At 33.2% G+C, this 22155-nt stretch overlaps 4 protein-coding genes and 1 pseudogene across 4 annotated transcripts; 4 read left to right on the top strand and 1 right to left on the bottom strand.

Moving 5' to 3' along the window:
• Nucleotides 1-621: 621 nt before the first annotated feature.
• Nucleotides 622-3202, top strand: LOC7488986 (NAC transcription factor 25). The gene is made up of 3 exons (XM_002325033.3): nucleotides 622-1178; nucleotides 1808-2091; nucleotides 2303-3202. The coding sequence occupies exons 1-3, from the start codon at nucleotides 923-925 to the stop codon at nucleotides 3059-3061; spliced, it is 1299 nt and encodes a 432-aa protein (XP_002325069.1). The 5' UTR covers nucleotides 622-922; the 3' UTR covers nucleotides 3062-3202.
• Nucleotides 3203-5815: 2613 nt separating this feature from the next.
• On the top strand, nucleotides 5816-7125 carry LOC7488985 (xyloglucan endotransglucosylase/hydrolase protein 24). The gene is made up of 3 exons (XM_002325032.4): nucleotides 5816-6213; nucleotides 6315-6508; nucleotides 6608-7125. Exons 1-3 carry the CDS (start codon nucleotides 5923-5925, stop codon nucleotides 6996-6998), a joined length of 876 nt encoding a protein of 291 aa, XP_002325068.2. The 5' UTR covers nucleotides 5816-5922; the 3' UTR covers nucleotides 6999-7125.
• A 5524-nt stretch (nucleotides 7126-12649) lies between these two features.
• On the top strand, nucleotides 12650-13873 carry LOC7488984 (probable xyloglucan endotransglucosylase/hydrolase protein 23). Its single transcript, XM_002325031.4, has 3 exons — nucleotides 12650-12998; nucleotides 13101-13294; nucleotides 13381-13873. Exons 1-3 carry the CDS (start codon nucleotides 12696-12698, stop codon nucleotides 13760-13762), a joined length of 879 nt encoding a protein of 292 aa, XP_002325067.2. The 5' UTR covers nucleotides 12650-12695; the 3' UTR covers nucleotides 13763-13873.
• Nucleotides 13874-15980: 2107 nt separating this feature from the next.
• On the top strand, nucleotides 15981-19390 carry LOC7461591 (two-component response regulator ARR14). The gene is made up of 8 exons (XM_024589571.1): nucleotides 15981-16137; nucleotides 17174-17326; nucleotides 17431-17793; nucleotides 17937-18013; nucleotides 18203-18362; nucleotides 18462-18686; nucleotides 18968-19140; nucleotides 19244-19390. The coding sequence occupies exons 1-8, from the start codon at nucleotides 15981-15983 to the stop codon at nucleotides 19388-19390; spliced, it is 1455 nt and encodes a 484-aa protein (XP_024445339.1).
• A 786-nt stretch (nucleotides 19391-20176) lies between these two features.
• Nucleotides 20177-21081, bottom strand: LOC18107768 (nicotianamine synthase-like; annotated as a pseudogene).
• Nucleotides 21082-22155: the final 1074 nt, after the last annotated feature.

The raw sequence follows: 22155 nt of genomic DNA, 5'->3' as shown, positions 1-22155 counted from the left end.
ATATGTGTCATGAAAGTCTGATAATTAAATAGAAAGAAATTTAACATTAACAAACTAAAGTAAACGAAAAAAATTAATTAAAAACAAAAAAACAAAAAAAAATTTTTGGGCTAACTCGTGAAACCAAGTTGACCTGTTAAACCTGCGATCAGTGTCATGAAAAGCTGATAACTAAATAAAAAAAATTAACATTAATAAACTAAATTAAACAAAGAAAATTATTAAAAAAAACAAAGAAAGAAGCAAAAAAAAAAAAGCATAAAAATGAAAAAAAAAACAGCTTAAAAAACAATGAAAAAACAGCTCAAAAAAAAAAGATAAAAGAGACTGCTCAGTGTTTCACTGTGGATTGTTACCGTGAAAGACTGGGCAGTTTTAGTATATTTTACAATTTTTAAGACTATGGATTTATTTTAGTTAGAGTTTTGTTAGCCTTTAAAAAGATAATACTACTGTAATAAAAAATAACTTAGATATTTTAACAATTTTATTTCGGAGTTCTGTTAATTATCTTGTATTTTTTTTCTAGATCAGTTCTTGAAAACAAACCTTTATATATATATATATATAAAAGTTGGTTTGTATCGGAGTCAACTAGTGCTGTTTGGCCAATCCGTATTCTTCGTTTGCTCCTGTTCAGTAATGTTATCTCTGATTTATCCGAAGAAAGTTGGATAACAGCCATATTACTTGGAACAATTATAAAGAATTCGGTTACTAAACTAACTGTGGAAATTCAATTCTGTAGAGAGAATATAGCTGCTTCTGAAAGAGTTTGTTTCCTGCTGATATTAGAACAGCTATTTTGTAGAGACAGCACCTGTACATGTGTATATATATATCTAAGTTTGTCTACCCGTTTTCCTAACCCTACTTTTCCTTGAAAGCTGGGTATATTTCTTTCCTAGCCTTCGTGTCGATCATGGAGGACCAAAGGAGGGGGGCTGGTTTAACAAATCCTGTTAACAACAGTAGCATTACTTACCCGTCTCATGCTCAGCTTGGTGTCAATCCTGGGCTTGTTCAGGGAGATCAGTACCCTCCTGGTTACAGGTTCAAGCCTAAAGATCAAGAGCTTATCTCGTGTTACCTGCTGTGCAAGATCCGGAACAGACCATTGCCACGCAATGGTATCCACGAAGTTACGTTATACAAATATAACCCAGAGACTCTTGCAGGTTGAACAGAACTCTCCCTTTTTTTTTCCCTTTTGTATTTCTTCTTTAATGATTTCTTCCATTCTTTACTTTATATTATTTAGTGTTGTTTGTGAGATTATTTGCTCTTTCCAAACTGCTTTTTGCAGAGTAATTTTAGGATAAAAACATAATTTTGAAGCTCTGTGTTTAATGTCTAACCTGTACCCTTAGGTTACCTGTTAACAGTTGGTTATCCGCTCTGTGGTTAATGGATTAAACACTTGTTTAATAATAAATCTACTTTCGTAAACCCTTCTTGGAAAGATCATGAGTACTCCTGTTTCTTATAATCGATATCATCATTGAATGAACAGCAGTGTGATTATTCCATGGCCTTACAAGTATCTAAAAATTCCCTTTTTTTTACATGCTACTATACAAGTCACCTTTGTCCATGACTTGGATGCAGCAATTATCTGAAAATTTTGAAATTGGGTGGTGGATTATGAAATTGAAGATATCTCACGCTAATTAGTTTCTTTTCCTCTAAAACTTCATGAATATTGATAAGAAAAATGATATTCTTGCAAGCTTTTTGATAATGCGTGCGATTGTACTAGTTATATGGTAATTTTAAGGAAAAGTTTTGTTTGTTGATTTTCAAATAGAAAACTACGAACCATATGGAGAGAAGGAATGGTACTTCTTAACACCAAGAGATAGGAAGTATCCAAATGGGGATCGACCAAACCGAGCCGCAGGCGATGGATATTGGAAGGCTACTGGAGCTGATACAGATGTTATAAGCGCCAATCAAGTTATTGGAAGCAAGAAGACCTTGGTCTTCTATAGAGGGAAAGCTCCAGGCGGTGGCAAAACCAATTGGATTATGCATGAATATAGAGCAAGAAATTCTGATGGAGCACCAAAACGGACAAATGATGGTATGAGGGTAAGTTTAATTTTCCCTTTTTCTGATTATTTTTATACCGAAATCAATCTCTTCACTTTGAAGCTTTCAACTTATGCCGCTCTTTTTTTATATATATACAAATTCAACGACCTAAATGTGCTTAGTGACAACTTAACGTTCCGTATTTTACAGTCTAATATTTCTCTTTCTTTCCCTAATGTTCAATGTTGTTGCCTCGTGTTATATGCAGCTTGATGAATGGGTGTTATGCAGAATTCATAACAGGACTGATGGTCCTCCTACAAATCGTATCAATGGACTACAGGATGATGAAATTGAAGATCAACCATCTGAAAATAATGGAAATCTGGTGCCACAACAAGTTGTGGTTCATGGTATATCTGAATATCATAATCCTGGAAGTCAGTTGGGATATCTTGATACATCATATGGTAATTCTGTTTCTGCATTTCCTCAGAATTCTCAAAATGGGCTGGTGGTAGGAGTCTCTCAAAATCATGCGGTTTATAGTAGCAACACTGTGACTGGAAATTTTAATCCTGGAAGTCAGATGGGATATCTTGATAGCTATGGTAATTCTGCTTCTGCATATCCTCAGAATTCTCAAAATGGGTTGGTGGCAGGAGTCTCTCAAGATCATGCGGTTACAAGTGTTGCTACAGTGACTGGAAATTATAATCATGTAAGTCAGATGGGTTATCTTGGCAGGTATGGTAATTTTGCTTCTGCATATCCTCATAATTCTCAAAATGGGCTGGCAAGAGTCTCTCAAGATAATGCGCTTCCTGGTATTCCTCAAACTTATAACCTTCAGCTTGACCAAAGTTCTAGTTATGTTCTGAAGACAATTTTGGATTATGAGATCAGTTCTTTTCAGTTCGGCAATGGAGGTAATGATGATTTCGGCGAAAACAACGATGATTTGTTTGGCTTGGATAATATTGTTCCCCCCTCGACGTCCTCCGATGATCGTAATGATCACCATTAACCGCCTACATGCTATGCATATGATAATTATGTAGTAGAATTCCCTAGTTCAGGGATTTTCTTTTCGGGCATGAGGTCGTCAATTATATTTTTATGCGTTTTTTTCCTCTTATTAGTATCAAAGTTGAATAATTTGGACAAATTTTTTGTGTTCATCTGGCTTAATTTGATTTGTATTCTCTTGTTTTATTTTTAAGGTCCTCTAAAGCGCTTGATGATGAGGAATTCATATCCATGTCCTTAAAGAAGATCTTAACTCCAAATAAATTAATATATCAAACCAATTTGGTGTGATTATGAGTTGAAATAGGTCCCAATTAATAACTATAAATAAATATGAAAAGAATTCTCTTATCTTTATAAAAGAGGATACTTAATTTATAGCGGTTCAAATTTGAATATATACTCATGATCTTAATTTATCAATACAGAACAGGTAATTATATATCTTTTTTCAATGTCTTAAAACCATGTTTAAAATATTAAACTGCAAGGAGAGCACCTCCCCGTCTTGTAAGAGAGTACAGTCATCATCTAAGTTGGTTGGACTCCAAATGATTAAAGCATATGCGTTCTCCTCGGTCTATCTGGCCCTCTTCTCGTTTTTTTATCAGATAAGTTTTTATTTAAAAAATAATGCTTATGATATATATATATATATATATATATAAATATTTTTTTCAAAATAAAAAAATACATGAATAAGAAAGGAAAGTTTTTTTTTTTTATCAAAGAGATACATTTTTTTTATATTTAAACTATTGAAAGTTTTTATCAATATTTATATATATAAATTTTTTATTTAGAATTGAAATTATTAATTTTTTTTTACTAATGTTTATTTTAATTATCATAAAATTAAATAAAAACAATTTAAAAAATACCCCCGACATCATGTGAAGAGACCGACTAGTTATTTTTAGAACACTAAGGATCCACATGTACACTCGAACACCACAGATCTAGGTACTATCAATTGTGCTCTAACCTGATTATAAATAATTTGATTTCTAGAGGAGAGGGTGCAGCTTATAGATATAGCAAATAAAAAAGTACGTATAAAATATTTTTCATTAATTACCTCATTTTACACAATCACAATTATTATACACAAACATTGTAATATGAGAATGTACGTACGTAGAAGTATTTACCAAAAAAAAAAAAAAAAACTCAATAAACAACTATGGATGAATTGATCAAGTTACAGGTCTCATCCTACAGTCTAAGAAGTTTTAACCTCATATTAATCGGGTGATCAGGCCTAGTGATGGTGCAATTTGTTTTTCTTAAAAAAAGCCTAGCCATAAATGACTTGCATTTGCCTACGAATGCTAGCCATAAATATTTTGTAAATATATAGTTTTATACATGCTTTCCATTATATTTCTAGCCAATAATTCGCAATATAAATCAGCTGTTTCTTTTCTTGATTAATAGTTATTTCTTATTAACATGTTACTGATATTTACTAACCTTTTAACCAATAATAATATCGAGCTTTATAATGGAGGGTGAATATTAATATTTTTACTAATAAATTATAATATTACTCCATGTTTGAGATAAACTGATAGAATTAAGATCTATAAATACCTTAAATTAATGTGTAAAAACAACAAGCTTACCTCCACAAGAACTCATTCTCACATTTTTCTCTTATATTACATTTACTCTTAATTTTGTCATGTATTAGTTCTCTGCCGCTAATGTCCAGCTTTATTTTTTAAAATAAGAAAATGATGATTCTAGAGCCATCCTAACGAAGAAGTATCGCTTGGCGCAACTTGATGAGAAGCCCAAATGCATAATAATAAGTTTGATTTTATTTGATATTTCAATTTTATGTTTTTTTTGTTAAATTGAAAACCTGGGAAATGTAATGATAAAATTAAATTAAATTGTTTATTCCTTGTTATTTTCTTTTTTCACTTACTTTATCCAGAGCGGATGCCTAATTTGACTAGCAGCATATGGGGGCTATCATTGCTCCCGAAGGTGGCTACTGGGGACGTGGTAAGATCACTCTAGAATCCACAATTTGGACGGCTTCGAAGTTGATGGCATAGCCAATCCTTCCACTGAGTGCTTGGAGAAAGCTACTAGATTAGTGGTTTCGAACAGGCAACACGGCTTTGACTTTGAGATTGCGTAGATTCTTTTTATTTAGTCCCTGTGTTTTGAATGGTATTATAACTTAGTACATTATGTTTGAAAAATTATAATTTAGTCTCCACTCTTGTTGATCACTATGTTGCTAAGACATTTTTTGGTTTTTTTTAAATCCCAGATGAATAATTTAAAAGTATGCTGGGGTTGGTGAACAACCTCGGAGGTGACTCACTTTCACCAATGAATATTGAAATATATGTGCGGGGGGGGGGGGGGTGATTAGTGGTTTTGGCTTAGAACACAAGATATGCTAAATTAATGCTAGAGACATGCAACACAACTTTTTTAAGCCCAGCGAAAACATAAAAAAAAAAAAATTCTAATATTATCAAAAGAAAAGCATATGAATCATTGTTTTAAACTAGGCATGAATAATTTACAAAAAAAAAAAATAATGGCCTCCAGAAACTGCAGCATGTAATTGGCCTGGCTAAGTTTGTGGTCAGGAATCCCATATCATTGTGCCTTGTTCATGGTATCCAGCTGTTTACTTCTCATGTCATTACACCGACCAACTTGAAGTGCTCCACAGTTGAAAGGAACATTCTAATTCGCCACCATCCAGACTCCCTATAAATTGTCACAATATTGTAGCATTTTAGCAGGTCAAAATCAAACAAAACAAGTTAAGAGTCAAGAGCTTGCTGCAACACTTCATATTTGAAAACCATCAAGCGTGATTACAAGTTCATGGCTGCCTACCCTTCTGAGCCAAACCCTTTACTACTGCTGCTAATGATCTCTCTTCTGGTTGGTTCTGATTTGTTGTTGGTTGACGCTGGTTCCTTTTACCAAGATGTTGATATCATATGGGGAGACGGACGAGCTAAAATACTCAACAATGGCAATCTTCTAACACTTTCCCTTGACAGAGCATCTGGCTCAGGGTTCCAATCCAAGAATGAGTATTTCTTTGGCAAGTTTGATATCCAACTCAAGCTTGTCCCTGGCAACTCTGCTGGCACTGTCACTACTTTCTATGTAAGTCCTAATTAAGTCCATTCTCCAGTTCCTTTTGCTTTTGTTCTTTTTCCCAGATTACAAATAGATGAAGCCTAATTCTTAATATTTGCATGAAGCAGCTACACTCACAAGGGTCAGCATGGGATGAGATTGACTTTGAGTTTTTGGGCAATTTGAGTGGTGATCCTTACTTAGTCCATACTAATGTGTACACTCAAGGAAAAGGTGACAGAGAGCAACAATTCTACCTCTGGTTTGATCCAACAGCTGATTTTCATACCTATTCAGTCCTCTGGAATCCAAGACATATTGTGTAAGCACATATTAATGTACATGCAACATTTCACAAAGCTTCTTCTTCCCTCTTTCCAGTACTCGAAATATGTATTAACTTCTATTTCTGGCCATCTAGATTCTATGTTGACGGGAGACCAATAAGGGAATTCAAAAACATGGAATCAATTGGAGTCCCATACCCCAAAAGGCAATCAATGAGGATGTATGCAAGCATATGGAATGCAGATGACTGGGCTACAAGAGGGGGCCTTGTGAAGACAGACTGGACTCAAGCTCCCTTTACCGTTTCATATAGAAACTTCAATGCCGAAGCTTGTATGGGGTCTAATGGAGTCTCTTCTTGCAATAACTCAACTAATAACCGGTGGTACTCTCAAGAGCTGGATTCTACAAGTCAAAAACAGCTGAAATGGGTGCGGGAGAATTATATGGTTTACAATTACTGTGCAGACACTAAGCGATTCCCTCAGGGCCTCCCTCTTGAATGCAATGCCACCAAGAAGTAGGGGGAGTATAGCTTGCTCACATATAGAGTTGTTCTTCCATGTAATTTCCAGTTTTCCAGATTAGACAATATTCTTTACAGGACAGGGTATGATGTATATAAATAAAATATATACCGTTCTCTTCGCATGTAGTAGTAACTGATTATGCTCTTTCATAACTAAGATGCTATGGGTGTTAAAATACCAGTGAACAGTAAATCTTAGAGGTTCATCTTTCTTCTTTCTTTTTCTGTTTTGTTATAATTAAGAAGGTAATTTTAGTTTGACCTCAGCTATGAAAAATTCATGTAAATCGAAGATATATAAACATGAAATTAAACCTTTTGGAGCGCAAGCAAATCTAGATTCTAAGTTTTTACTAGCTGAATCATGTCCCCGGTGATTTCAACAATTTTATTCATGCTTCGGTGCATGTACGCATAGTAGAAGTCAAATTTTGACCTGGTTCGATGGAATGGAACAACTCCAAATGGTAGATTGGCATCTAACCACAAATCTAACTCAAATTACATTCATTACTAGTTTAATCGCCTACGCTATATGGAGCAGATTAAAATTTTTAAAATATGAAAAAAAATTTAGACTACAAGAAATTATTTAGCATTTTTTAAAACAAAACTTAGCAAGTAAATCTTGAAACCTTCCGACCTGATTTCTTGTCTCATCTGAATTTAAATTTAATTTATGTAGGAGTTGTTTTGACATGACTTAGTCAATTTAACAGATCCAAAAATAACCCGGATGATCGATAAAAAATGTAGTTTGTTTTTTTAAAAAAAAAATTAAAGATGATTTTTTTTAATATTAAGATGACGACATATTGGATTATCCCGGACTTTACGGCTTAACTTGTCAAATCCGCAACTCGAATCATGAACTTTATCGGGTTTAACAATATTTTTTTAAGTTATTTTTTACTTAATAATATGATAATAAAAATAGACACCTGTAAAAATTGAGTATCAATCAAATACAAGGATATTTATTTGAAATTGTGATAACCTAAAAAAACAAATTGAAATAAATTATGAATACCAATTAAAAATCAATCAAATATTGAAGAATAAAATTAAAAAAAAAAACAAAAAGGATTCAATCGAAAGAAAAATAAATAAAGATGTTTTTTTTATAAAAAAAAGCCCGACCCAGTAGGTCAACCTTGAAACCTTTCGACCGATTCTTTATCTAGTTTAGATTTAAAATTAACTCACTCAGGAGGCTCTACGTGACCCAGTTGACTTGACGGGTTCAAAGACAACATGAAAGACCGGTAAAAAAACGTTGTTTAACTTTAAAAAAGTTTGAAGATGACATTATTTTTCTAATATTAAGATAACAATATATTGGATCAATCCAGATTTTGCAGCTTAACCTGCCAAGCCCATGATCCAGATCATGGACTCTACTAGATTTAACAGCTTTGATTTATTTTTTATTGAAGGATACGTACGATAATAAAAATAGATGATTACAAAATTAAGTACTAACCAAATATTAAAATGTTTGTTTAAAATTACAATAACTTCATAGAAGTATACTGAAACAAATTATGAAAATCAATTTAAAATTAATGTAATTTTGAAGTATGGAATTAAAAAAATAAATAAATAAATTCAATCAAAGAAAAAAAAGAAAAATTATGATTTAAAAAAGAAAAAAAAGGAGCCTCTCATTCACTGTTTTATATGAATGTGAAAGAGCTTTTACACCTTTCTTTTAGCACATGAAATAATAATAGATGGGGTTTGATAATTGTGCTCGAAAATACCTAGCTTTTCATAATTCAACAGGCAGACCATGGTTTTTTTTTCCACAGAAAGAAAGGCTTAGAATCTTCATATATATATTTTTTATCATATAGAATTATTTGAGATCTTAAAAAAATAATTAATACAACTTTTATTATTATATCGGACAGGCCCGGGGTACCTTTGGGAACTGGGATGCCGTAAATCCAATGCAAGTAACGGGCGAAGTCCACCAGTTAGAAAGCACAAGTTGAGGAAGAACTGGCATGGCAGCTACCTCATAAAAGTCATCAAGCTCAAAACAGAGAAACAAGTCCATTCCAAAAGAGACAGCTCTGCGCTTCTATGATTTTACCATCCCTAAAACCATCCACGCTCATGCTTCCTATTTTTCTAGCTAAATTGTAGCTAAAAGATCATTTTAGCTAGCTTCTTAAGAATTATCATCACGCTCATGCTGATATGTATATTTTACTATTATTTTTTAAATTGATTAATGGATCATCTCATCATAAAAACTAGAAGCTATGAGGATTCATAAAATCGACCTTGATCATCGGAGTTAACATGCACTCAGTTGTGAAATGACTCACCTGCCAAGAACATGGCTCTATGGCTCTAGCCATAGATCATCAACCACATCAGAGTTGGGTGCAAGAAAAGCAATCAGACCATGCCCTTAGATATGTAATCTAAGACGGTGATTTAATCACTTTCTGCATGCAAAAAACGAAGTACTCTTACAGATAATTCAGTACCATATTAACTACTTGGAGCATCCACATTGTTGCTCTCAGGAAGAATCAATAAACTTTGAAAGTTTATAACATGGAAGAATCAGGATTCAGAGCTCCTACAATTCAACAATTTCCAGCAACCCAGTTTCATGTAAACCTGCTTGGAAGACCATAATTTCTTGCTGGTTTTTGAGTTCTCAAGCAGTGCAAAAGGAACCCAGATAACCAATAATTGCATTGTTAGCTTAATTAAGAGAAACAAAGAAATCTAAAGATAGAAAGAAACTTCAAAAAAATGTTATTATAGCTAAGGATATGGTTTTGCTCGCAAACCTGAACTATATTACAATTTATTTTCTCTATGTTATGTTTCCATCGAATATGTCTCTATCATACAGGGTTGGTAATGAATAAGGTTGTTCATGAAACATGACATTCAATATATATATATATATATATATATATATTGTATTATATATTTTTTTTTCCAATTTAAATCCCCATGTCATGACATTTTAGAGAAAATACTTGGAAACTAAGAAAACAACTTCAAGAGGTAAAGTATTCATTACATTGGAACGTTTAGCAAACTATTAAAACAATTCTGAAAAAAATTTAAGTTATAAAGGTGGAGATGGAATAATCACAAGCTTGGGTTAATACTCCAATATCATCACAGGCTTGGAACTTGAATCATGATAAAAGGACAGTGAGCTTAATTTGTTTTTTTTTTTAATTGTATCAAACAATTAAAAAAAAAAACAAAATTGAATGTGAAAAGTTTCTTCAAGCTTATCTCAAGTTCACGAGTTCGCCATAACATCAAATTTGGAGTGGACCACCAGCAGCCAAATGAAAGTTGACGAACTTGCATAAACTCACAGGCAACGCATTGTTTTGTTCATATACAGACAAACAAGTTGCACGAGTCATTGCGTAATCTCTAGCTAGCTGAGCGACAATCCTTACAGGGACTTGCAATAAACTCACAGGCAACGCATTGTTTTGTTAATATTAAAATGATTTTTTAAAAAAAATTATATATAATTTTAAAATATTTGTAAAAAAACATTTTAAAACATACCTCTAATATTGGGTATTAATCACGGTAATCCCTCTTATAATTTCCGTGAGGAAACCCTTTTTCTTTAGCAGCTTTCAAAGCTGAGTACGTATTATCATAATTAATTAAGATGTTGAATTTTCCATTTTAAAAGAAAATAAAATCATATAGATGCTTCAAAACGTGAATCTCGATATAGATTGATGGCTTTACATATTATTGATTTTGTCTAAATATATATCTTCTCTAAAAATAATTGACGCTACAAATAAACAATCAATTTTGCTCCGAATTATTTTTTTTGCAATTTCTTAATCTCCATCAATTGAATTTTTAAATTGAGAGACGCATGTTAGAATCAATTATCATAAAAAAAAAAAAAAAAGCTCATGTTAAAGAACATGAGCCCCACTTTAAAGGAAAATAGTGGACAAATTAAATTGATTTGGGGATGGGTTTATTTATGTGATTTTCACCTGATTTCTTAATGGTTTATGTTAATTAATTTAAAAAATACCTCAATAGAAAAATCTAAATTGCTAGATATAAAATTAATACCAAAATTGTTTGGGATAAAACTGAAACTAAACTTATAATAATTGATGAATTATAATATTTGAGGCCTTGTTTTCCTTTCGATTTAACTCTATATTTTATTTTATTTTATTTATTTATTTGGTTCAATGGCTGAACAATAGATTATGTAATAAGAGGAGTCCTTCATTAATCAAATATAATTCCTCTCGTTCTAATTGGTAGTAGTGGCATATATAGTAATAAGCCAAGTGACTTTACATTTGAAATCTTTTTAAAAAACAAAACAAAACAAAATAACGAAATCTAGTAAGCCTGTGGTCTTATCTGATTTTGAGAATTGCATTTAATGATATTTGGTCCTCCTTTCACCTCAAAAACTAACCACATTTGAGACCCCTTCATCTAATGGCAAGTATTTTATTTTATTTTATTTTATTTTGTCAAAGTTCAATTTAAAGTTGTGGCCCCTGTTTGACGTTGCATTCTAAATTGGGGTTGGGAAAATTAAAAAAACAATTATTTAAAATTAATATTTTTTTTATTTTTGAATCGTTTTGATGTGCTGATATTAAAAATAATTTTTAAAAAATAAAAAATATTATTTTAATACATTCTGAGTGAAAAACACTTTAAAAAAAAATCGCTACCACTTCTAAACATCCCTATAGTAATGGATTTTAGTGATGGGATTAACAATTTGTTCTTGTAATAATTTTAGTCTATGATTTCCCGAGTGCGGCCTTGAAAAACAAGGGATAAATTGAAAAATTAGCACACAAAATATAATTAAATAGCGAATTAACACATGATATTTTTTTTTTGAAATAACACAATTTGAAGATATCACGGTTTAGCATACATTTCAATAATATCACGGTTTAGAAATACAATATTTGACTAAACGTTATGGTTGTTAACCACGACATCAACTATTATTTTGTCGCGGGTCTTATTACGGTTATAAACTTATATATTTAGTGATATCATATTTTACAAGCGCGACATTAGCTTCTACAATAATATCAAAATATATTATTTGATTAAATTTTTTTAAAATGATATTATTTCATCAAAAATTTATGTTTGCTGTTTTCTTAAAAAAAATCCAAAAGCAAGTTGGTGATATAATACAGTCACCAAAAAAAGACAAGAACGACTATATTGCCTCAAAGGGAATCTGTTCCTGAGATTTTGACAGACAGTACTTTCATGCTGGAGGATGATAGTAGAGAGTAAGCATGTAGCAACCATTTTGGAGTTTGGTGATGGTTCAAAGGCCCAAATTGTGTATGCGGTGGGAATAGATTATCGTCACCAAATTTGAGACGGATAAGCAATGAACATTTGGCCATGCAAATGTCATAATAGTTCCAGTTAGGGAATGAAACGAAAAGTATCACAAGTTTTGGACCATTTCTTGATTTCTTCTTTTTTGTCATTTATGCCTGCACTTGCCATTTGTTGACAGCTTCAAATTCAAGTTCTCGTCGACAAGGAACCTTCCAAAAACACATGTATAATGTTTTTTGTCCTTTGACTTGCTATCCTTGCCTATATTTACAGTGCCCTGTTCGAATCAATTTACAATTTCTGGATCTCATTTCCACCTTGTATGGGGTCTGAATCAATGGCTTCTTATAAGTCAAGTACTGGTATTTTAATTTTTCTGCTGATTTCTCTCTTGGATAGCTCTTTGATTGTTTCTTGTACCGCTAGTAAATTCTACCAAGAATTTGACATATCCTGGGGAAATGGCCGTGGTAAGATACTCAACAACGGAGACCTTCTTACTCTGTCTCTTGACAAAGCTTCGGGCTCGGGATTTCAATCAAAGAATGAGTATCTCTTTGGCAAGATTGACATGCAACTCAAACTTGTACCTGGCAACTCTGCTGGCACTGTCACTGCCTACTATGTAATTTATAGTTTCTTTTTGAACATGTCTACTTCATAATTCAGCTACGCCAGCAAGCTATGATAAGAATCCTAATACATGTCCTTAATGTTTGTATTTCAGTTGAAATCATCAGGGAATTCATGGGATGAGATAGACTTTGAATTCTTAGGCAACTTGAGTGGAGATCCTTACACGCTACATACTAATGTTTACAGTCAAGGCAAGGGTGACAGAGAGCAACAATTTCGTCTATGGTTTGACCCCACAGCAGACTTTCACACCTATTCCATTCTATGGAATCCCAAACTCATCATGTAGGAATCGTTACTATCCTTCTTGTGGTTTATTCATTTTTAATTTCTATCTCCTTCATAACTTGGTTCTTTGTTATCTTTTTCAGCTTCTCAGTTGACGGGAAACCCATTAGAGAGTTTAAGAATTTGGAGTCAATTGGGGTTCCCTTCCCAAAGAAACAACAAATGAGAATATACTCAAGCCTCTGGAACGCTGATGACTGGGCCACTAGAGGCGGTCTTATCAAGACTGACTGGACTCGAGCTCCTTTCACTGCTTCTTACAGGAACTTCAATGCTGACGCTTGTATTTGGTCTTCTGGCAGAGCAGCTTGCTCTTCAAAGAATTCTTGGCTATGGAAACAATTCGATGCCACAAGTTTCCAAAGGCTCAAGTGGGTGCAAAAGAATTTCATGATTTACAATTATTGCACGGACACAAAGCGATTCCCTCTAGGCTTCCCTCCAGAGTGTAGTGTGAACATGTAAACCCTAATGTAAACCCTAAATTTTAATCACCATATATATGAATATAGCTTGTAACTCCTAGATTTTAATCACCATATATATATATGAATATAATTTGGTTGCTTGATGTACATATGTAATATTTGCATGTAATTTTTAGAATGAATGACCTCTGTTTTCTCAAACATAAATTAGTGTAATTTACTTTCATATTAAATATTTAGCGTGTCAGAAAGGAAAAATTAAGCATACGCTGGTAAGCAGCAACAGAAAATTAACTTGTTATTGCAGAAAATCTGAATTTCTCCCCTTCATTTATCATTATTGTGTGGCCTTGTGTCTATGATTTTCATCACCGTACCGTAGCGCAGCACAAGCCACCTATCTAGTATATTGCTAGGATCACTGCAGCCGTTGATCAGTCATGATTTACTACTTTACTTTAAATAGATTATTATCATTATTACGAAAGGAAATGTGACTGTGTTGGGCAATAGGTATGTATTTGACCCAGTTGGTATGATTGATTCAAGAAGTAAGATAAAAGCAGTGAAAACAGTTTGTGATCACAAAATTTTCATGGAACCACCATCTTCCCTCCCAGGGACTGGTTATTGTATGTGACTTATAGAGACTCAAACAACTTGCCATTTTCTGAAGCATATTGAATCACTTTATTACAAGTTTTAACCACAGAAGTGCAGAGATTTAACAACCAAAAGACATATATATAACCTAAGTTCAAAACAAATATAGGAATTCAAGTTACTATTCTTTTTTTTCCCCGTTCATTCATTGAAATTACTTGTTAATGCAAAATGAAATGGTTCGTCAATATAGCTGAATCAATCATAATTGTAATTTAATTGTTTTGAAATCTAGCTCGGTGAGTCAATCCAATGGCCATCAATTCGGATCTTACTTTAAATTGGGTTTTTTTTAATCTATTATATAATTAATATAAAAAAAACTTTGATGAGTTAATCCAAGATCTGATGACTCAAGTAATTTTTTTCATTTTTAATTTTAATTTTAATTTTATTTTTCAAAACAGCTTTGATGTAAGAAAAATAAAACAATGACATGGTTTTTTTTCTTGAATTTTGTTTGAATTTTTTCCCCAGTTTTGTTTCAAAATAACCATGTTTAAAAAAAATTCTAAAATAACATATTAGTTAAAAATTTGAAATGATGTCGTATTTTTTTTTTTAAATAATAGAATGTTGTTTTGCTTTTGACAAATCAATTTGGCTGACCCATGACTTGCCTTCTCCTAAGAACAAAGCAATGGAGATTTTCTCGAGTCTTTGGGAAGCTGATTACTAGGCAACTGAAAGGGTTAAAATAGATTAGACATAATCACACTTTGATATGTTTATATGATGTTTAGGAGTTTAATGTATTTGTTGATATATCTTTTTAAATCAAATCAGAGTTAAGTTTGGCCTTCAATTCAAATTAAGAAATTTGATGAATTAATAAGCATAGAAAATCTTGATTAAAAAGAAAAGCATTTATAGAAATTGAAAAGAAATCCATAAATCTTTTAATTTTTAGAATTTGAGGCCAAGGCCCATTCTCGCAGTCAAGCTGTGAAAACCCAGGAAAGGCAGGTGATGGAGACCATTAGGGATCATCATGGCTTGTGGATTAAAGATTTCTCTGGGTCTATTGGCTATGCAACTAATATGATGGCTGAACTGTGGGCTTTTCGTCTGGTCTTATATTGGTTCAGAGTCTTCAGTGTTCTAATGTTATTATTGAATTGGGTATTCTTTTTTTATTTTATTTTAATGTTTTTTATTTGAAAATATATTAAAATAATATATATTATTTTTTAAAATTTATTTTTAATATTATCATGTCAAAACAATATGATTCACTAGTAAAACTATTTGTTCTTATTAAAAAAAAAGCCGACTCTCTAACAATAAAGAAGGATTATTAAGGGAATTAAATTAAATCTGATGACCTGTCCATTATTTCTTGATTTAGAGACGTGAAACAATATTTAAGCAGCATTGTATCTCCATCAATGAATCAATTAATTAATAGCATCAAATTATAGTAACTTTTCTCTCATGAGTATTCAATTATATATATAGTAGTCTTGAATGGTTACAATTATTGCTCCTCTACGTACGTATATGTAAATTTCCTTTTCCCATCACAAGGTTTACGAAGCCCTTCATTGCACAATCTCTAGAAAGCGATTGAGAATCTTGATTTGAAGCCTAATATGGCTAAGAATAATGATGAAGTGAGTGAGATATCAATGCATGACGAGGGCCGTGGCGACATGTTCAATCCCGCGGATTTGCGAGTTCTAGCCATTGATGCTAACGTTGTCTGCCTCAAGTATTTAGTAGCCATCCTCCAAAAGTGTCAATACAGAGGTTTGTTAATTATTCCTATCGCTAGTTCTTTAATTATATAAACTGTTATGAGTTTATGTGGAGATTTTGGACGTAAGAGAATTACTAGTTTGTTTTCAGTTTAGGTATCGTTAATTAACTGTTTTTTACTAATCTAGGGTTTTGAGTTTCCCTTATAATATTCTTAATCATGGGTGCCTTAAATTACATATTGTTTCTATGAACCAGAAAAAAAAAAATTATGTTAGTTTTCCTTATCACGTAAGTGAAGATTATATAATTCAAAGTAGAAGCATAAAAAGAGAGAGAAGAATTTGGAATTTGTAAAGGAACTAGTGATGAACCGTCTTAGAAAGAGATGATTACAAGATTATATAATTCAAATTAAAAGGGATTAATTTGAACGTTGCCCTAAACAAAATATAAATTTAATCCGAGCTAGTTTAAGGTGGAAAAAAGCTGATCGGTAATTGTCAGCAAAACCCTAATATCCTCACTAATTTGCCAAATCCATCGTTCTATTCCATTGATCTTAATCACTATATAGAAACACCATTAATATTTATGAATGTCTCTTTTAATCTTTTTTTTCCCTCTTAATACCTGCAATGTCAAATTCTTAACGAGAAGGAAAGAGACAACGCCAAATTACTATATATATTTATTTTTTTCCTTGAACGATACACTATACCTAGAAGAAAACAATTGTCCGAAAAGGGTTAGGCTTGTATTTATAGTCAGACAGTACGGGATGAAAACTTATATGACGTTATGTGTGTAATTAGCTAGTATATATTTTACCATGATGGTCAACGTTAAATGTTAGTACTATATATTTAGTATATATTTTACTTTGCAATCGGAAGGTAATAGTAATTTGATTGAGAAACATGAATCGAACGAGTAAAAAAGGAGGCTAAAGAGTTCATTGAAAAATTCCCGCAATTATGATGAAGGTTATAAATCAGATTGAAGACATTGACATGGTCGATATTTATTAAATATATATAATCTTAATTTCATCTGGTTTGATGTTTGCCTTCTTCATTTCTTGTAGTTACATCGACAACATTAGCAGCTGAAGCTTTGAAGATGTTGAGGGAAAACAAGAATGATTACCACGTTGTTATTACTGATGTTAAAAGGCTTGACATGGATGGTTTCAAGCTGTTGGAGATCATAGGCCTTGAAATGGACTTACCCGTGATTCGTAAGCTTATAACATCCCCCGCACCAATCCTAATGTCTTTGTTCATGCCTTTCCTTGATTAATTACTATAGAATAAATGTATATTTTTTGTGGAGTAATTGCAGTGGTCTCGGCAGAGGACAGTCAAAGCAGCATAATGAAGGGAATAAGACATGGGGCCAGAGACTATCTCTTAAAACCTGTAAGAATACAGGAAATGCAAAATATATGGCAGCATGTTGTAAGGAAGAGGCTCTCTGATTCTTCCGATAAATCTAGTAGCTTTACAAAGGAAATAATTGAACAAGAATCAGTGCCTTCAACCGAACCCATGGCAGAGGCAGAGGTCACGGGGGTCAAAGAGAAAGAAATTATCGGTAACCCAAATGGCGATGCTTGTAGTGGTAAAAAACCAAGGGTGACATGGTCCTCCGAGCTCCATGTTAAATTTGTTGATTGTGTTGAGAAACTAGAAGCACGTGGAGAGAGTAAGTTTTCTTCTACAGTCTTTGCTAGCTAGTGACATGATTAGTAATTTTATTTATATCGTGCCTATGTTTTCATGGGCTTAGCTTGTCTTAGCATATCCTTCTTTTGTGTTCTTACAAGAGTATCTTTGATCTTCATGTAGGAGTTCAGCCCAAAAGAATTCGTGAAATGATGAACGTGGAAGGTCTTAGTCGAGAAAACATTGCCAGTCATCTTCAGGTAAGTTAGATCACATACTCTCTCATACAACATCTACTTTACAACGTAATGGCTATTGATATTGATTAAGCGATGCAATTTCTGACTATTTAATGACTAATGTAGTAGGCAACAGAGTATCTTTTGCCAGTTTAGTGGGATTGAAGGTATTGGTTACTTTTTTTCTCTTCTTCTTTCTCTGTTTAACAGAAATATCGAAACTTGTTGAAGAAGCACAAGGATAAAATGAACCAACAAGACAACGCTGGGACTGATTTGAATAGGTATGGAAGAATTTCAGCCACAAAGAACGGTCTTTGGAACACTTATGGTGATTCTACACCGAAGCCACAATCACTAGCTAGTTCTTGTACAGATTCGAAACGAATGTTTTTTCAGCCAAGTAAACAGAATGTTTTCCTAGAAAACTCGTTATCTAGCAATATCACAATGAGAAAATCTGTTCCAGTGCCAGAATTCAAAGGTTTAAACTTCTCAGCATCTAGTTCAACATGGGAATTGCCTACTGAGTACACGGGATCTCAGTCTTTCGGCCAAAATCCTGGTCTTTGTAATCTGTCACCTCTTTTATGCTCTCCTGCTGCTTCTTTCAAACCGTCCTTTCCGATGCTTGGACAAACTTTAATTGACAGGAGCCCAGCTTCTGTTCTTTCTAATCCGAGTTATTTTCCTGGTATGTAATTTTTGCACCTTTTTTCTGAGTATTTTATGATCTGTGTATGTTGTTATTGGTTTATATAAAAAGAATTGTCACAAAGTTGAACCATCGCATCCAGCCCCAAACAGATTTGTCCAATGGGAAATTAAATTATTGGGAGTAATTTCTTTTAAGGTGAAATTAACACGGGAAACTATGGTAAAGAAATTCAGAAGAAACTTGAAAAAAAAAGGGAAAAAACAAAGACTAGCTGTGTTATAGCACAATGATAAAGACAATTTATTCTTTATTTTCAGGGCAATATGGTGAAGGAATTTCTATGAATCTCTGTGGAAGTGGAACTTCAAACTTTAGAGAGCATGATAGTCACTGTGCATACAGGGACCAAAAATCACTGCTGGAAGACTTCATGAATAGCGAGGAAGCCAAGTTATTCATGGATGAGGAAATTAGCGACATGGTCAACCAGGTAACTACATATATGCACTGAAATAACAAGTAAATATTTCAGCTGGTTAATTTATCATTTATCATCTTTTAATTGACCTGTAGCTAGAATGATGACTTTTCAGGCTATAGTTTTCTTCAGACTGACAAAATGGCAATTTGATATTAGCCCTTTGATAATGGTTCAGACATGTTCAACAGTCAGACAAAATCATAACACATCGTTTTCTTCTCCCTTGCAGTTTAACAGTGATGGGACTCCTAGGCTATGATTTGTGAAGTCCTCCCTTCTGAAGCTCTTGCAATCTACCACGCCAAACCAGAAATGCAAGTTTATTTTGTGATTTTACAGTGTACCTTAGAACTCTGACTAATATCTGGTGTTTGCATTTTTTCAGAATAGCTAGTCCACATCTTGTGGTGTTTATATAGTATAATTCAACCTCGTTGGTTAAGCAAGTATAGTTAAAAACATTTTGGCATATTTTGTTTTCATGTTTTGGAAATGCGGTTGAAATCATGTTTTTTAAAAATTTAAATTGTTTTCGTTTAAAATTAATTTTTATATATATTTTTAAATCGTTTTAACATACTAATATTAAAAATAATTTTATAAAAATAAAAAGAATATTATTTTAATTCATTTCCAAACAAAAAATACTTTGAATTACAATTACTACCATAATCTCAAACACCATCAACTACCTGTTTACCGACCATCAGTCTTCAAGCAATCTAGGAAGAACAATTAATTAAAGCATTATTTTTATGGTTCTTTTGAAGCCATGTCAATCATATTTATGAATGTAAAATGAACATTAGAATGGCGATAATTTGATGCGTAGCCTCGTAGTTTTAAGCAATAAATTGAAATAAATATCTCAGTAAATTCTAGTTTTAACCAAAAAGGAAAAGAAAATGCCATTCATAGTAGCATCACATATACTTCTTTGATGATACAAAACATAAAAGCACGTAACGTAAGGAAAAACCCCAAATTCTAAAAAAATTAAAAACATTAAACAAAGGCACGAAGGGGCCTGAGATGCACGTTTTGGCCCTCCCAGAAAGGAAACTAGAGAAAATGGCAGCTCAAAGAGCTATTATACTTCAGAAGACAGGCTTGCGCACGAGAATAACCGAGTTGATCACATCATTAGTAGGATGAAAGATGGAGAGAAGCTCAAATCCAACCAAATCATGTTCCTCGACAACAGGGTAAAGAAATGTACTCCGTTTGCACTCCTAACAAGCAGAATTCCACCTTCCTTCATATACTTCCTTAAACGGCTAAGAATCTTCAATTTCTCGTCTTTGTTGAGACCAACCAAAGCAGCCAGAAATATACAATCATATTCGCTCAGCTTCTCTTTAACATTCACTATGTCACATGTCTCAAACTTCATTCTCTTCTCAAGCTCAGCATCAGAAACAACAAGTTGACGGGCGACACCATTAGCAGCCTCATCAACGTCAAAATTATCAAAATGGGTGAATTTCATATGATGTATAGCCATTATAAAAGAAGTTAGAGGCATTGGACCTGAACCCACGAAGGCCACCTTTTTTGGCTGCACCACCCCATTTTCATGAAGGATCCTATATTCCAAGCTGGCTAACTTTACATAGTTCCCATAGTAGGGGAAAAGGTGAAGGCTGTTCAAGGGTTGAGGGGTCTCGATCAAGAATGTCGCAAATTCAAGCTCAAGTAGGCCTTCGGCACGGCCGCATAGATTGATGAGGCTTTCTCGCATTTCTTGCACCTCAATTGGGGCAAGGCAGTAGTATCAATGGTTGAAGGGAGGGTACATAATTTGACAAGGTGAGTGAAGAGGCTATTGACTTGCGTAGAAGGCCTCAACGAGTCAAGGTTAGATATGCTTGCATGAATTCGCATAATACGAGCAATAAGGAGATCCGCCGGGATTTGGCTTTCAAAGTCGACATTTCGGGGGGAAGCCATTGCTGCTAATGAATATATTATTTTCTACTAAAGCCAGGAAGTTTGGCGTGTGTTGGTCTTGTGAAAAGGCCTGGCTATATTACCAGTATATATGGATGCTGGGATGAATTAATTAATGGTGAAAGTAATGTAAGATCTCACCATGTCAACAAGAAGCGTGGTGTTCCATGCCGAGTGATCTAGGTTAGCAATGGGTGTAACAAAAAACAAGATCCTTGAGACTATATGTGATGACTGTGAGGAAGAAGATCCTGCAAATGATTCACGTTCACACTATACTCATAATTGAATCAATTGGGAGTCAAAGTTAATCAAGCAAGGAACTTGCCTTGTGGGTTCAATTAATTAAGAAAAGCTCAATTGGTTTTAATATGTTATATCGGCGGTGTGGAGAGTTTTATCGTTATTGTTTTAAGCTTTAATTTTTTAAAAAAAACAGATATAAGTTGAGGAAAAGAAAATTTATTTTATTTTATTTTATGATTTGAGTTGTTTTTTAAGTTTTTTGGGCTGCCAAATTTGTTTCTACAACTTCTAGAATTGATTATTGAGTATTTTTAGCTTTAAATGCACTGAAAAATGGGTTTGGAATATCAGTAAGTCTCTCGCTTATAGAAGGGCCGAGTAATTTGTATTTTGTTTTACGAATATTAATTTACTCAAATTAATTTGCATGGTTCAATTGGGCTAGAATGACAAGGCTTGGGCCTGGGTCACGTGGGCCAAGTCATAGATTAATTTAGAGGTCAAATGGACTGAATATATGGGCTTTTTCCTTGATGCCTATCATGGTCGGCTGCCTATGGTATCATGAAAACAACCGGGAGTTTGATAAATGAGAGTACACTTTTCTTTGTCCCCATGTCTGTAACGTGTGAGATAGACAAGAATCGACCCTCCTCTTTATCAAGTGCGCCTTTTGCCTTTTTCCTTTTGCCCCCTTTTTTTTAAAATAAAATAAAATAAAATAGGTATGCTTTCCTCACTGATAAAAAAAAAAAAAAAAAAAAAAAAAAAAAGAGGAGTTGAAAGGCATGAATAGCCGTGTTAAATTAACCCATTTTGGTTTATCAA

Source organism: Populus trichocarpa, chromosome 18 (genome assembly GCF_000002775.5).
Source record: "Populus trichocarpa isolate Nisqually-1 chromosome 18, P.trichocarpa_v4.1, whole genome shotgun sequence".
Classification (NCBI taxonomy): Eukaryota; Viridiplantae; Streptophyta; class Magnoliopsida; order Malpighiales; family Salicaceae; genus Populus; species Populus trichocarpa.
The sequence above is the reverse complement of the archived record's forward strand: the minus strand, read 5'-3'. Positions and strand labels throughout refer to the sequence as shown.